This window comes from Onychostruthus taczanowskii, unplaced genomic scaffold, assembly GCF_017590055.1.
Source record: "Onychostruthus taczanowskii isolate IOZ18803 unplaced genomic scaffold, ASM1759005v1 scaffold38, whole genome shotgun sequence".
NCBI lineage: Eukaryota > Metazoa > Chordata > Aves > Passeriformes > Passeridae > Onychostruthus > Onychostruthus taczanowskii.
Genome location: NW_024501237.1, coordinates 6,741,566 through 6,755,900, shown reverse-complemented (window position 1 = coordinate 6,755,900; position 14,335 = coordinate 6,741,566). Strand labels below are relative to the sequence as shown.

At 48.3% G+C, this 14,335-nt stretch overlaps 1 protein-coding gene across 1 annotated transcript; it reads left to right on the top strand.

Annotated features, from left to right (window-relative positions):
* The first annotated feature begins 11,422 nt into the window (after positions 1-11,422).
* LOC121339842 (dentin matrix acidic phosphoprotein 1-like) lies at positions 11,423-13,734 on the top strand. The gene is made up of 4 exons (XM_041411998.1): positions 11,423-11,476; positions 11,577-11,618; positions 12,096-12,350; positions 12,481-13,734. The coding sequence occupies exons 1-4, from the start codon at positions 11,423-11,425 to the stop codon at positions 13,732-13,734; spliced, it is 1,605 nt and encodes a 534-aa protein (XP_041267932.1).
* The last annotated feature ends 601 nt before the right edge of the window (positions 13,735-14,335 follow it).

Sequence of the window (14,335 nt, the reverse complement as noted above, 5' to 3'; positions counted from 1 at the left end):
TCTCTATGTCTGTCTCAAGAGCAGGTTATTATTTCACTTAATCATTTTAGATGCACAGCATGGCTGGAGGCTTTCAAGGAAGTGTAACACAGCAGGGACTGCTCAGAGTGGCTCATCTTCCTTGTTTCTGATGTTCTGCTGAGCACTTTCCTTAAAACTGCCTGTAGATGGGTTTAAATCTTAGGGTAGGGGGAAAACAAGTTTTATATTATGCATGGGTGCCATTTCATTGGATTTCCAACCTAACTGCCCTGTGAAGCGGCTCTGCAGCTGTTTGGGAGCACCATGAAGCAAATATAAGTGGAGCAAAAAGCCAAGTCCACTTGTGATGGGGAATCTGATGTAAAATGTGTGTCAATACACACAAAGGAGTTTGTCAAGGCTGTTTACTTAGTGAGTGCTGCGATCTTTGGTGATGACAGAAGGGCAATGAAGCTGGTGAGGGGTCTGGAGTACAAGTCTGTTGAGGAATGGCTGAGGAAGCTGGGGGTGTTTAGCCTGGAAAAAAAAGGAGGCTCAAGAGAAACCTTATCAGTCTCTACAACTGCCTGAAAGGAGGGTATAGCCAGGTGGGGGTCAGTCGCTTCTCCCCAGCAACCAGCGACAGGACAAGAAGACTGCCTCCAGCTGTGCCAGGGGAGGTTTAGGTTGTAAATTAGGAAGAATTTCTCCACAAGAAAGGGTGATTGGACATTGGAGTGGGCTGCCCAGGGACATGATGGAGTCACCATCACTGGAGCTGTTTATGGAAAGAATGGGTGTGGCACTTGGTGCCATGGTCTGGTTGGCATGGTGGTGTTTGGTCATGGGTTGGACTTGATTGCTGAGATCTTTTCCAGCCTAAGTGATTCTGTGACAAGCAGCAAAGCCTTGGTCCATAAGGAGACAAGGATTGTGAAACACTGCAATTAATCTGCTTTTTGTTGTTTCAGAACAGCATGGTCTTAGCATGGAGTGTCACCCTCTCCTGTCATGGTCCTGGTTCTGCTGATATCCCTTATAGTGTGTGACTTGTTTCAGCTCTAATGCTTGGTCTGTCTTCCTCAGAAATCAGAAAAACCCAAGTGTGATTTTGTACAGCTAAATGAGCTTGTCCTGCTCCTTGACCTTTCTTACCCTGCCCCGAAGTCAGCATTTCAGAGAGCTTCACTCACTCCTGGGAGCTTGGGGACAGCAGCTCTTGGAGCATTTTGGCTTGGCTGTGCACAACTAGACATTTCCCTGAATCAGGAAGCTGCTTTTAGGATTTTCAGGGCACAGGAGAGTTTTGGTACCCTTCCCGTGGCATTGTGTCCCCAGTTTCTGGGTGACTGCTTCCCTCTTCCCTCAGGTTTTTCCCCTTGCTTTGTGCATCCTCAACTCCGTGCAACTGCCTGTTCCTCAAATAGAAATAAATACTAAGGAGAGTGTGTTATTCATGCCAGCACAAAGGTCAGGCTACTATCAAACCTGCCATCTGCGTGTGTGATGTCTCACAGCCTCTCGAAAGACAAAAATGGGGCTGTGGGAGAGTGGGTGTAATGTCTGTAATGTCTGTTGTTCAGCCAGCCAGGGGTTTAAAAATACCACTTGTGAGTGACCTGATGAGAGTAGTTTTAGAAGGCAATCCACACCCAGCACGTTTCAGTTTCCTGATGGGAAAGGTATTTGAAGAGGTGTTTATATCAAAACAAAATTTACTAAAGAAGAAGGGAACAGGACACTGAGGGGAGATAAATATCTGTGGTGGAGTGGCTGGTGGCTTTCACTGCAGTCCTAATACCTGTTTGGGGTTGCTCAGGGCACTGGATTTGTACTGGGGAGAGGGGAGCAAAGGGGCAATGAGATGGGTGAGCTGGGAGGGTGATAAGCTTTCCTGGGGGTAGCAGGGACCTTCTGTCAGGAAGGGAGGAGTGAGGAGAAACACTCTTGCCTTAAGGTATCCTTCATCTCCTGCTTCCCAGCATCAGGTACACGGAAGGCATTTAACATGGACTCATTTCCTCTTTAGGCAAAGGTTTGGGTTTAGAGAAGGCTCCGTGTAGTTGAGCTGGTTTAAAGTTTGTGTCTGATCCTCAGTGAACTCCTTAGATTTTTTTATAGAGATCCATCTCACCTCTTTTTAGGGGTGCCAAATTACTTTTTGGGTGAAGACTTCCTGGATGATTCCAGATGATCATGTCTGGTTATACTCTGGTATTCAAGATGTGCCTCACGTAGTAAAACTTCAATTCCTATTTATTGAATTTTCTTGTTCTTTATTTTTATTTAAAGAACTTAGTTTATTTCTTTGGCATTGCAGAAACTCCTGGTAAATTATACAATGCAGTTACAAAAGTGTTCCTATTGTCTTTTGTCTATATTAAGTGATAGTAAAGGAGCAGAGCATTCTTTTGATACACCTTTTTTGGGGGCTATTTTTCATTAAAAGGGTTTTTGACTTTATTATTTTAATCAAAGACTGGTTTTCACTTCCAAGCACCCTTCTCTAGTGCTGTAGCAACAACTTCCTGTCTGTATGAGTTATGCTAATTTCAGTGCTGAAAAGTCCAAAAATAGCTGAGGAGAGAGGAATCAAATTATAGTTTTGCCATGGGATGAGGTAGTGGGACGGAAAAGGATGCTGTACCTTCTATCTGTGTGGGCATGGTTGCCTGTCTCTCTGTACTTAGAAGGAAGGCCCAAACTGGGAGCAAGCAAAGCACTTGTGTGGAAGCACCACCTCATAGAGATCCCTGGCTGTTGCCTGCTTTGCCCCAGAAATTCATCTCCTGAGGTCCACAGTCATTAAAGAACAGCCTGTCAGCAGCACCCACATTGTGTAGAGCAAGATCTCCATGGCCACCGTTTCAGGATCTAATCATTACAGAAAAGGAAAGAAAGGATAATACTTTGGAATATTTCTACATGTAAAATTCTCCATAGTACTATATATTTTCTAGTTTCTTTGTTATCCCCTAAAGGCAGAAGATTTAGCCCAAATTCTGGTGAGCTGTGCATCACTCTGGGGTCTGCAGTACCCAGCCCATGCCCAACTCTTGCTCCTATATATCAGCCCTTCTGTGAAGCATCCTACACCTCCATCATGGAGCATTTCCCTGTGCTGCACTGTGATGGAATCATGACTATTAGCCCCTTGTTGGCTGTGAGGCCGTCCTGGTACAGCGCAGCAAAGGCTGGGTTTGTTAATGGGAAATGGCTGAGGGGGGTTTGATGATGTGTCTTTGAATGCACTGTTTGCGCTAATGCTCGGCTAACTCACGCTGGCTGTGTTTTGGGTTTTGGTTTCATTGAAAGGAAAAAAGGGGAAGTGAATCAAACGGAAACCTCCCTTTATTCCATTTATTTTTCAGTTTGAGGGAATGGAAAGATTTGAGCTTACCTGCTGGAGCACATTAGTCATATGAAGAGATGATGCCTGTGGGCATGGGCAAGATTTGAACGTGGGCTGGGTAGTGAAGTGCTTAAACCCACGGTGCTGAGAGGATTATGGGTGAGATGGATCAGCTTACGTGATTCTTGTCTGATTTCTTCAATAAGGAGTGCCAAGACCCTGCTGAAGGTAAAAGGATGCCCTGGCACATAAGCTGGGGTGATGCTTCTAGGGACCCTCCTGAGATCCCATGTGATTGGGCAGACAAAGGAAGTCCTTTCATGGCTTTGCATTCCCATTTGGGTTGGTTCTGGAGAGGAGCCTGGTGGAAGACAGAGGTGATGCTGCCACTTCCTTGTAGAAAGCCACAAAGTGTACCATGTAATTACATCTGGGCAGAGCAGGGCAGCTCCCACAGCACGGTTACGTATGTGACTGGAGCAGGCAGTGCCGGAATTTGCAGATTTGTCAGGAGTCAGAAATACTAGAAACCATCAGGAAAGGTTTTGTCAATAACTGAAGCCCTGAAGTTGCTAAAAGAAGTTGGAGGCGGACTTTGTGTTCCTGCTCCTGCTGTAGGACTGTGCAGGTAGGGAACAGGCAGCACATGGTCTTGACCGTGCTTCCCCAGGCAGCACCTTGTTCTCATTTGTTCGCATCAGTCTTCCCTGCTTGCATATCAAACATATATTCACACCTTTTTGTTTGTGACTGGTTATGCAAAATCAAATTCTGTGCACGAGGGTCAATGCTTACCCAGTATTCATTTCTTACAAGCTTTGTTTTTTAAGATTCCTGCTTCTTATCTCCTGTGCAATAATCTTTTATGCATTAAGCATTCAGAAAAAAAACCACCAGTAATGAGAGACTATTCCAGCAGGAATAGTGCAGAGGAACTAGACTGAGTCAAAAGGTGTTGATTGGCATGTGCAATCACACATATGCAGCTGCTTTGAGGTGTACCATTGAATTCTACTGGAAGTTTAACAGAGTGTGAATGAGTTGTGTAAGAATTCATCTGTCATTTACAGCTGCTCATTTAAGGTGATTTGTATGAAATTACAAAGAACAACTGGAGAGCCAGGGGGAATTGTTAGGAAGTTTTATTTATTGATAAATCAGACAAGGAAGAGTGTTAAAGTCATCAGGGAGGAGTGAAGGCTGGATCCAGCCTTTATGACTGGTATCTGAATTGGGTGAATTGACTACTGAGAGAATGAGTTGAAGATCTCATAAATGTAGGTCTTAAAAGCAAACAGCTTCAATTCCTACTGCAGTCCCTGTGAAAGTGGAGCAGAAATGCAGACCCCTGCCTCAGGATCAGGGGTGTTGGAACCCAGGACATCTCTCTGGATGCCCTGGATGGCTCAAAGCCCTGGCAGGGGCTCACAGACCCTGATAGGAAGCCAAAAACGTCTGGAAATTTGATCTCAACCCATGGAGCAAATTACCAACTTTGTATGAAGAATTACAGGTCACAAAAGTTTAAGTAGCATAGCAGTGGCAATCACAGGGTGAAGGGAAAAATTTTGGAGCATGGTACAGGGGGGTTTTGGACCTTGTACAAGGGGGTTCGGGATTCTGTACATGGGGGTCAGGGGCTCCAAGATGGAGGGATTTGGGCGTGCCCTGTCCTTCTTCTTTCTTCTCCCTGGCATCCATGTTCCGGATGATGTTGGCATTCACAGATTGGTTTAGAGTAGAAAGTCACTGTCTAACATAGATGATAGGTATTGGAAAGTAACTGTAAATGTAGTATATATACTTTTTAGTATAAAAGATGACACCAGCCCGAGAGGCGGGGAGAGTGCACTCGGCTGTCCTGCTGAACAGACCTCGGCTGGGGAAAGAGAAAATATTGTAGATAAGAATTAATAAACAAGATTGAAGACCGAAAAACCTGAGAGTCCAGACTCATTCTTCGAAAGTGCGGCCTCCCAGAACCACTTTTCCCGTATCGGGGCAGAGACAAATAACAGCGAACCCTGATAAGGGGTGGCTGCTGTCAGTTGCCATGGTGATGTTCCTGAGCTGTATTTTAGGATGCTGGCAGTCAGCTGTGCACAGCTTCCCTGGGAAGTGCACACCGGCATTTTGGCTGCTGGCTGAGTGCTTGACAGGTTTGTCACCAACAATCCCACATACTGTTTGCAGGAAAACAACATCCAGTAAGCAATTCCAAATTTTTCTTTGTTGCTCTGATATTCAGAACACGCTTATACTGCTTAAGCTTGGCCTATCCCTCCTCCCAGTATTTAACGACATTTTTAGGAACAACGGAAAACCAAGAAACATCTCCTTGGATTTAATACTTGTTTCTTGCTGAACAGCAGTTTATCATAAGCATGTAGATTCCTGTATAGAGTAGCTTCTATGGTATTTTTGTTGCATAGACCCTTGTGCAATATGGATTATTGTGGAAGATGTGGGTACAGCACTCACATAATAATAGTTAATAAAAAGTTAGATTGTGAACCAAATGAAAGTCACCAGATGTGTGATGTGGTGTGCTTTTGTTTTCTGTGGTTCTATTAGTTGAGACTTCTCTGGCTTTGTGAGTTGTTTGGCATTGCTTGGGTTTTGGTAGTGAGGGGTTTCAGGTTTGGGGGTTTTTTTGTGGTGGTGCGGGTTTTTTGACTTTTTTTTTTGTTTGTTTGTTTTTGGGTTTTGTTTTTGTTTGGGTTTTCTTTTCTTCGTTCCTTATGTTTTTTTGTTTTTTTTTTTAAGTTATTAGATTTTGAGGATTCAAATGTCCTTTGGAGGTATGAGCAAAATTGCTGATGATCTCTTGCTCAGAGCTGCACTGATGGTGTCAGTTTTTCCAGGCTCCCAGGGGACTGTGGTAGTTCTTCCTGTCCAGCAACACTGAGCAGCAATAAATTTAGCCTGAGTGAGCCATAATGACAGTACAGGAATCAGAGGACTCCTGGCAGCTCTCCAAGAGGGTCTGGCTCTCCATACAAACATCTTCATCCCTTGAGCTGTCAGCCCTGTCCTGACTTCTCTGCCCTCTCTGGGCAGCCTGTGCCTCCGCATTACCTGTTTGCACTCCTGCAGTGCCTGTTTCATACAATCCATTGCCACCAGACATTTCCTTCTGATGTTTTTGTCCCCTCCAACAAGAAATCAGGGTGCTGTGACTCAGGAGACAGAAACACACCTGATCTGCACAAATAGCACAACTGCCCCTATGTCACCCTGAGTAATTCACTGATGTGATCAGGAGAAAGGCTGGCCCCTGATCACTGCCATATTTTCCTTCCTGAGAGCACTAACACTATGCTGCATTCCAGATCTTTGCAGTTCCAGTTGGATGGGAGCAAGCACAGGGTGAAAGCTGCAGAAAGCTTTTCATATTAAGGCTGCGTTATTGTTCCACTTCCAGCTTGTGGTTGACAAATTCTTACTGCTCTCACCTCCCAAGGGGTCGAATTGTGAGCAGGAAGTGATTGTAAAAGATATTGTACTCTGAATGAGATGTCAGGAGTTGTAATTACCCTCTAGTGTCTGTATGATTACTGCTGTCAATGCTGAGCTATTGACAGTCCAGTGTCACTGGGCTGGAGCTGGAGTTCCAGTAGTAGTAGTCTGGAGCTACCTGGTAGCTGTGCCAGCACCACCAAAACAGGTCCCTGCTGTGAGGCAGAGCTGAGCATCTGTCCCTTCCCTTATTTTGACTGAAGGCAGCAAGATGCAGTAGTGCCTGTGTGTAGGAAGGTGTGTTGGATCTGACAGTGGCCAGGCAGAAATGAGACCTCCTTATCCACATCTGATGATGTCACAGCCTCAAGTTAGTGAATTCAGGCAAGTTGGTGGATGAATACAGATTTATAGGACCTGACAATCCAGTCACACACATCTGGCAGGGATGGCACAAAGCACCTGTCCAGCCATGAGCTCCAGCTGCAGTGGGCATGATGTGGATAGCAGTTATTGCTCCTTCTGTTTTGCTTTGGCAAAAGTGGCACAGAGCAGGTACAACACCTGTGAGCCTTTGTCCCCACAGACCACCGGAGCAATATGCTGGTTTTGCTGGAGGTCATTGCTCAGAGTAGGATGGTAGAAAAATGCTATAAATAGACATATATAGAGTGTGGGTCTGGCACAAGAGGTGGGAAGTGAGGGATTTTGGGATCTTGTCTTGCATAGGTTTTGGGAAAGGGAATTGTGCATCTTGTGAGTAGGATAAGATCAGCACCTCCCTTTGACGTGTCACAGAGACATCTGTGATGTCTGAAATAGGTGCCTGAAATACAGTAAATGACTGGTGCCTTTAAAGTGCCTTTTTTCTCTGGCTGTAGAGGAAACTCCATGGCCGACATGGAATAGGGTTAATGATCCTACCCCCTGTGCTGACAGGACGCCAGGGGAAAGGGCTGTTGGTCTTGCGCAGAGGTCTAGCTTAGCAGGTGCCTTGTGTGTGTCTGTATTTCAGGGCCCCTGGACACAGGCTCCTGTGAGATGTTCTTTTCCAGCAAGGAGAAGTAACAAATTTTAGAGGCTTAGAAGAAATCAAGCTTGTGCATGGCTCTATGCTGTGACAAATATGCTGGTAGTTCCATATCACAGCATTTGTAGCTGTTAGGCTTGCTCCCCGAAGAAGTTGGAATATCAGTGTTGCTCTTCAAACACCTAAAATGTCATCATTAGCTACTAGGCTCTGTGTCATGTTAATGCAGTGAATCGCAGACAGTGTTTACTCAGGTAACAAAATGAAACTGTGTTATAATACCTGTCACCAGAAAGTGCGGGGGAAAGTGATTTGGATTTGGATCTGACCATAAGGTAGGAGCTGGTGCTGAGTGTTTGGTTGAGTACTGAGGACATGTGCCTTGGGTCCTGCTCTCATCCTAGTCTTCCCTGCTCCCGTCATTCACTGATCCTTTTCCTTTTGATGCTGCTGTCAAAATTGTTAATTCTACTCAGGAGAGAAGTGCACCAGCAACATTAATATTATTAAAATACCCTGGACTGGAAAAAAAAGAGGGAACAGTGGTTTTTACAACACTATTTAGTTCTTGAGTTTTTGATGCTGAACTGTCTTGATCAGTGCAGGAGAGCAGCTGTTATGTTCTTCCTCCACCAGCTGGCTGGCTGTAGTGCCAGCTTGTCTTTTGGCTTTGGTGTCTCTTATCCCTCCTGCTGTCTGCACTCATTTCTTTGTTCTCATGAACACTAAGCAGTCCAGACTGTCAAACAGAGGAGTGATATTCCTGCATCTTCTTACCAGCCCTGCCAGTCTTCTAGTTTCTAGTTTCTGACTTGGTAGTCTGAGGGTGCCAACTTTAGCCTGGCCAGGCTTCCCCCATCTTCCTTTCAGGGACTGAGAATCTTGGTAGGATAGGACTTGGGGAAATGCCCAGTGACATTTAAAACACCCAATAGATAGCTGCTGCTCCCCCCCTCAATCCATTTCGCACCTCTGCTGTAACAACAATAATCCTTAGTATTATTTTTTATAAGGTTAATTGTAAGGTTGCAATATGTGGGCTGGGGTTTTCTTTCCCTGAGAAACAGAGGCAGGGGCAATCTGGCTAATGCTGTAGGATGGCCTCTGGAAGGGATTTGGGGCACAGACCTCATCGATGGACCCAGGGCTATTGGAGGTTACAGGGTTGTGGATCAGGTCAGCATGCTGTCAGTGAGCATTGTTGGGTGTGCTGGTGCTGCAGGTGTTTCAGGCCGATGCAAAGGAGGGAAGTGACCTTGGGGTAGCGTCTGGAGGGGCAATGGGTGATGTGTGTTATAAGAGAGCCAGGCATGCAGAGCTTGGTGTTTATCTCTTTCTTGCACCACAGCATCTGGACATGAGGCACCACCAGATCTTTAGGGGCTAAGTTAAATGCAGGTTTGATATTAAAAAAAAAAAAAAAAAAGACAAAACATGGTAATTGTTGGAGGTGCTTAAAAAAGGTTAGCAACATGAACTCATATCTGGCTGGGGACAGGGGTATAATTTTGACACAGGTCAGAAGGAAAATACATCCCACGGTATCTGCGGCAGGGGTCAGGTGGGGAAGAAGAGGGAAAACATCTGCTGAAGGTATGGGCACAGGAATGAGCAGCTTGATGGCGACCATCTTGAGGCCAAGGGGCTGTGGGGAAAGCAGTGGGGCCACAGTGGCACTGGGGCCTCCCTGCATGGGGCACAGGAGGAAGGAGAAAAATTATACTCATCACATTCAGCACCTTACAGTCTTTGCAGAACAGACACACGTGGACTGTGGGCTGGTAATGAGGGGGGAAACAGCAGGAGATTGTGAGGAAGAAATCACACCAGCAGCAGACTGACATGTCTGGTTTCACAAGATGCTCTGTCCGGCACGAGACATGCCATCTGGATGCTGTTTTCTACAGCCTGAGCAAATTCAGATAACCTGCAGTTTACAGAGCTCTGGCTTAATCCTGACCCTGCCCAAGTTTCCTTCAGTCATTTATTTCACAGTGCCAGCATCTCCTGTGAAGGCTGCAAAGCTGCAGCCCTGTCCATGTCCCCATGGCACATACCTGGAAAACTCTGGCCTGAGTTTTCCAGAGCAGAGGTAGCATCCCTTCCCTGTCCAGCAGCTGGAAGGAGCACTGGAATGCTACACTCAGTGCAGAGTGTGGGACGCTCCCTATACACCTCCATTTGGTATTTCCCTTCTTCCTGGCACAAGTGCCTGTGTGGGCATGAAAATGAGTACTCTCTTTCTGGGGTGGTTTTGTGCTCCTGCCCCAAGGTACAGGACAAGGCTGAGACCTGGCAGGGAAATGGTCCCTGTGTGTTTCAGCACCCTGGCCCATGGCACAGGGCAGACTCTGCTCCCAAGGTTAGGTTGCACAGGTTAGGAGGATGCCGTCCCTGGGATGGGGTCCAATGCTTGGCGTGGGTGATGATGTAGTTGTTTGCGTGTGTCATGGAGGGAAGTGTGTGAATGGGATAAATTTAACAGTCAAAACACAGGGCCAGGACAGTCCGCCATTAACTGCCCTCCCATCTCATCATCCTGCAACCACAAGGAGCTTTTTTAGGGCTGGCGTCCTGGCGGAGGCCAGAGGAAGCGTGGGAGGCCAGTTCCCGGTGACACCTCCAGGTGCAGCAGCGCTGCCGGTGGTGCCATTGGCTGCCCCTGGCCCGGGGCTGGCACTGAGCAGCAGTTAAATGCCTGCCCGGCCACGCTGTGACATACAGCCCACAGCATTCCAACACGGGCAGCCAGTTCATCCCTTCCCCAGCACCACAGGAGACGCAGGCTTGCATCACACCTTGAGGTAAAGGTCTTGGTTTCTTTGCGTTGATCTGGCATTACCTGGAAGAAAAATGGCAACGTTTGGGAAAAGGGGTTGAAGATTTCCTCACAAGTTTTGGTTGAAAGCAGGAGGCTTATCATCTGGGATGTAGGTGTTGCTTTGTCAGTGAAGAAATCAGTAGTGTGCTCATTCCAGGGTGATGTTCAGTGTGTTTAGTGTATCCCATAGGGATGAGGTGCTGGGTTGCTTAAAGAAAATTCTTGGAAAATGAGAGCAGAGCTGGAGGAAAGCTCCCACTGCTTTATCTGCCTGCCAGGCAGCAGTGCTGCTTGGGTGCCCACCCAGAGGGCTATGGAGATGCAGCTCTTGAGGTGTTATCTCATTGGGATGCTCCACTTTGGAATGGTGGGAGATTTTATGAGGCTGCTGTGGGGACCACTCCAGGTGGGAGGTGCAGCTCTGCAGCCCATGGTCTCACAGTGCTGCCCATCTGAGGTGCAGGATCCTGTCACAACCACTGAGCTCAGCTGGGTGGTGACATTACTATGGGAACAGAAAACTCAGGAGAGCTTTCCTGCTCCTTAATGATGCTCAGACAAATAATCTGCCAGTACATAGCTGGGTATTTCAAATCCCAAATTAAAGGGAGGTTTCTGCACAGGAGGTGCCAGGAGGTGGCACAAGGACAAATCTCTGGATTGTTTGATTATGCACCAGGCTGAGCACTGTGATTTGGGAAGGCTTTGTGGGGCCAAGTTCCAGCCAGAGGCACATGCAAAGGCTTTGCTCTAGCCTGCAAATATTTCATTCCTTGTTGCAGCCACAGGGACGACTGACATGAGGGCTGCATTCCTGGTGCTGCTCCTCTGGGCTGTGGCCTGTGCTTACCCTGTAAGTACTCCCTGGACTGACACTCCCACCCCAAACCCCTTGGTTTTGCCCAGCCAAGGCACACTGATCACTGATCAAATTGTCTCCCTGATGTGTTTAGGTGCCTGGCCATGAACCCACCCACCCCAGCGCCCTGCAGGAGGTAAGCCACAGGTGCCCCTGTCCCACAGGGAGCAGCCCCTCAGGGGGCAAGTCTGGGATGGGGAGCCAGCCCTGGGCAGGCATCCTTGCACAAGGAACCTAGGAGGGGTCTGCTGCTTCTCTGGGTCTTTGAGCTTTGTCTGTCTGCTCAGTCTTCTCAAGCTGGGTTGGTTTCACCCTGTTCTGACTTGCCTCCCTGAAAAAGTTCCCAGTTCACCTGACAGCTTTTGCTGTGCTGGCCCTGAAAAAGGACTTTCTGTGCTCTGAACTAGTGCAGCTTGGGCTTTTCTGGGCTGCCCTTTTGTTGGTGGCTACCATTTTATTTTATATCTGCAGAAATAACTAAAGGGCTGAGGTGCAAAAATTAGAAAATACTTGAGCTCTTGCATGCTTGGGAATGAGGTCCTGCAGCAGCAGTAAACATGCTGTGGTTGGTGTTTAATAAATCAAAAGCACAATGTCATGTTTTTGCCTGCAGGATACTGCAAATGAAGATTACATCGGCAAGCTGGGCAACCACCTAGATGGTGGGGATGGCAGACATCCTCCTGCCAGTCCAGAGACAGGGGAAAATGCTCTTTCCAGGGACCTGGCAGGTGGGAATGCTGTGGATGAGGAGCTGGGTGAGCTCAGTGGCCAAGATGTGGGAGACCAAGTTGGGCAGGCTCAGCACGTGAACCAGGTGGACCATGAAGATATGAGTGCCAACAATGGGAATGACCTTGGTTTCCTGGTGAGTGAGTGAGTGAGTGAGTGAGTGGAGAGGAATGTTTTGCTCTGCCAGGAAAGCTCCCTTGGCCCCAAAGCTGGCATTGGTCAAGGCTGTGCTTGGCTTTGCATTCATCTGTTTGTCACCTCCATAGGAGGCGGATGCACATGACACTGATGACGCTGACAATGGAGACCAGTACGGCACCAGAGCCAACGGGTTTCCCTCCCATGGTGGCGGGTTCCTGGATGAGGAGGATGACAGTGGGGACGACACCTTCGATGCCAACGGGGAAGAGGAGAGGGGTGAAGGCCCTACCTATGTGGCTGGTGCTGATGGGGCAGGGGAACACGAGCATGACACTGGCCGTGGGGATGCCAGGGCTGGTGTGGGGCACAGCAGCAGCAGCAGCAGCGAAAGCACTGGGGCAGACCACCAACGCTACAGGAACTATGGCTTTGGGCACACCTACAGGCACAGAGGGGCCAGCAGCAGCAGCCAGGAGGTGGAGAGCTATGACTTCCAGGATGAAGCCATGCAGGGGGATGATCCCTCTGTCTTTGATGGCCCAGGCAGCAGCTACAGGATGCGCCACACTGGCCCCCGTGCTCTGGGGAACAGTGGGGAGAGTGCCCAGGGGGCTGGCTCCCACCACTGGGAGGAGGGTGACAGCAGGTCCCCTGAGGTGGAGGATGGTGACTCTGGAGAAGACAGCCCATCTGTGGAGAACAACAGTCAGTCAGAAGAGCCTGTTGACAGCCAGTCAGAGGAAAAAAGCTCCAGCCACTCCAAGGAGGATGGGGATGGGGATGGGGAGGACAACCCCTCCAGGGAAGATGAGGACAGCGAGTCCAGGGAGACCACTGATGAACAGTCAGATGAAGAGCCAGGGGAGACCCCAGAGGTGGTAAGAACCTTGAATGAGCACAGCAACAGTCAAACCTGGGAAGGTCAGGAGGACTGGGATTCTGCTGAGGGCAGGAGTGTGCTGTCTACACCTGACAGTGAGTCCAGGGAAGAAGAGGGTAAACTGAGCAAGTCCAGGGAAGATGAAGATGACCAGAGCCATTCCACAGAGGACACTGTGGAGGAGTCAGAGGAGGATGAGAATGACTCTGTGCCAAGCACATCAGCTGAGAGCCCAGAGTCGCCAGAGGACGAGAGCAGCCCAGAGGACAACACAGGTGAGGACAGCAGGTCCACAGAGAGCGACAACAGTGAGTCCCAGGAAGATGAGGATGATGCAGAGAGCCACTCCCAGGAGGATGCCACCCGTGAGTCCAGCAGCCACGGGGACGACAGCTCCCTGCAGAGCCTGGAGCATGGGGGCCGCAAGCAGCGGCTGGGTGCCCTCCGCCACAGACCTGCTGCTGACTATGATGACAATGACTGCCAGGACGGGTACTGACCTGTGCCCCGTGGCCTCAGTGGCATGGAGGGTGTGGGGGTAGAAGGGGTTAATTTATTTGCCATATAGACTGGTTGAATTCTTCTCAAGAAGGTGCTGTGGTTAAAATGGAGTCAGGTTTGCCAGGGCTAGGCCTGGGCATGCTACACAGGGAGTTAAAGTGTTGCCAGTCACAGGGAGAACACAGAACCACAGCAAAAAAGGGTATTTTCTGTATCAAACTGGAGAGCAGCTGAGAGCTGTGAGTGCCAGCAGGGTGATGCTGCCCACTTGTCCCAGGGGCACAGTGGTGGCTTGGCACTCCTGGGGATGCTGGGCAGGTCCCTGTGTTCACCCCTTCTGTTTACCTACCACTGCCCTAAACACATCTGCCCAGACTCCAGTTGGAGCTTTCCATTAACTCTATGTCCAGCACATAAAAGGGAAAAGCTACAGCTGGTATGCACATGTGGTGCATGGGCACAGCAGGGTGTGACGTACCACTTCAGGATGGGATGTATGTAATATTTTTATTATTTTGTAAGAAATGTACAGAAAACATTATACTGTATCCTTTTTGCACTTGTATTTCAAAGCTGAAATATACCCTGATGATTTCTTT

Excerpts from the sequence above, each read along its gene's own strand:
- LOC121339842 (XM_041411998.1), top strand. The coding sequence starts at position 11,423 with ATGAGGGCTGCATTCCTGGTGCTGCTCCTCTGGGCTGTGGCCTGTGCT. Across the intron at positions 11,619-12,095 it reads ACCCCAGCGCCCTGCAGGAG|GATACTGCAAATGAAGATTA; the intron begins GTAAGCCACAGG and ends TTTTGCCTGCAG. Across the intron at positions 12,351-12,480 it reads GGAATGACCTTGGTTTCCTG|GAGGCGGATGCACATGACAC; the intron begins GTGAGTGAGTGA and ends TCACCTCCATAG.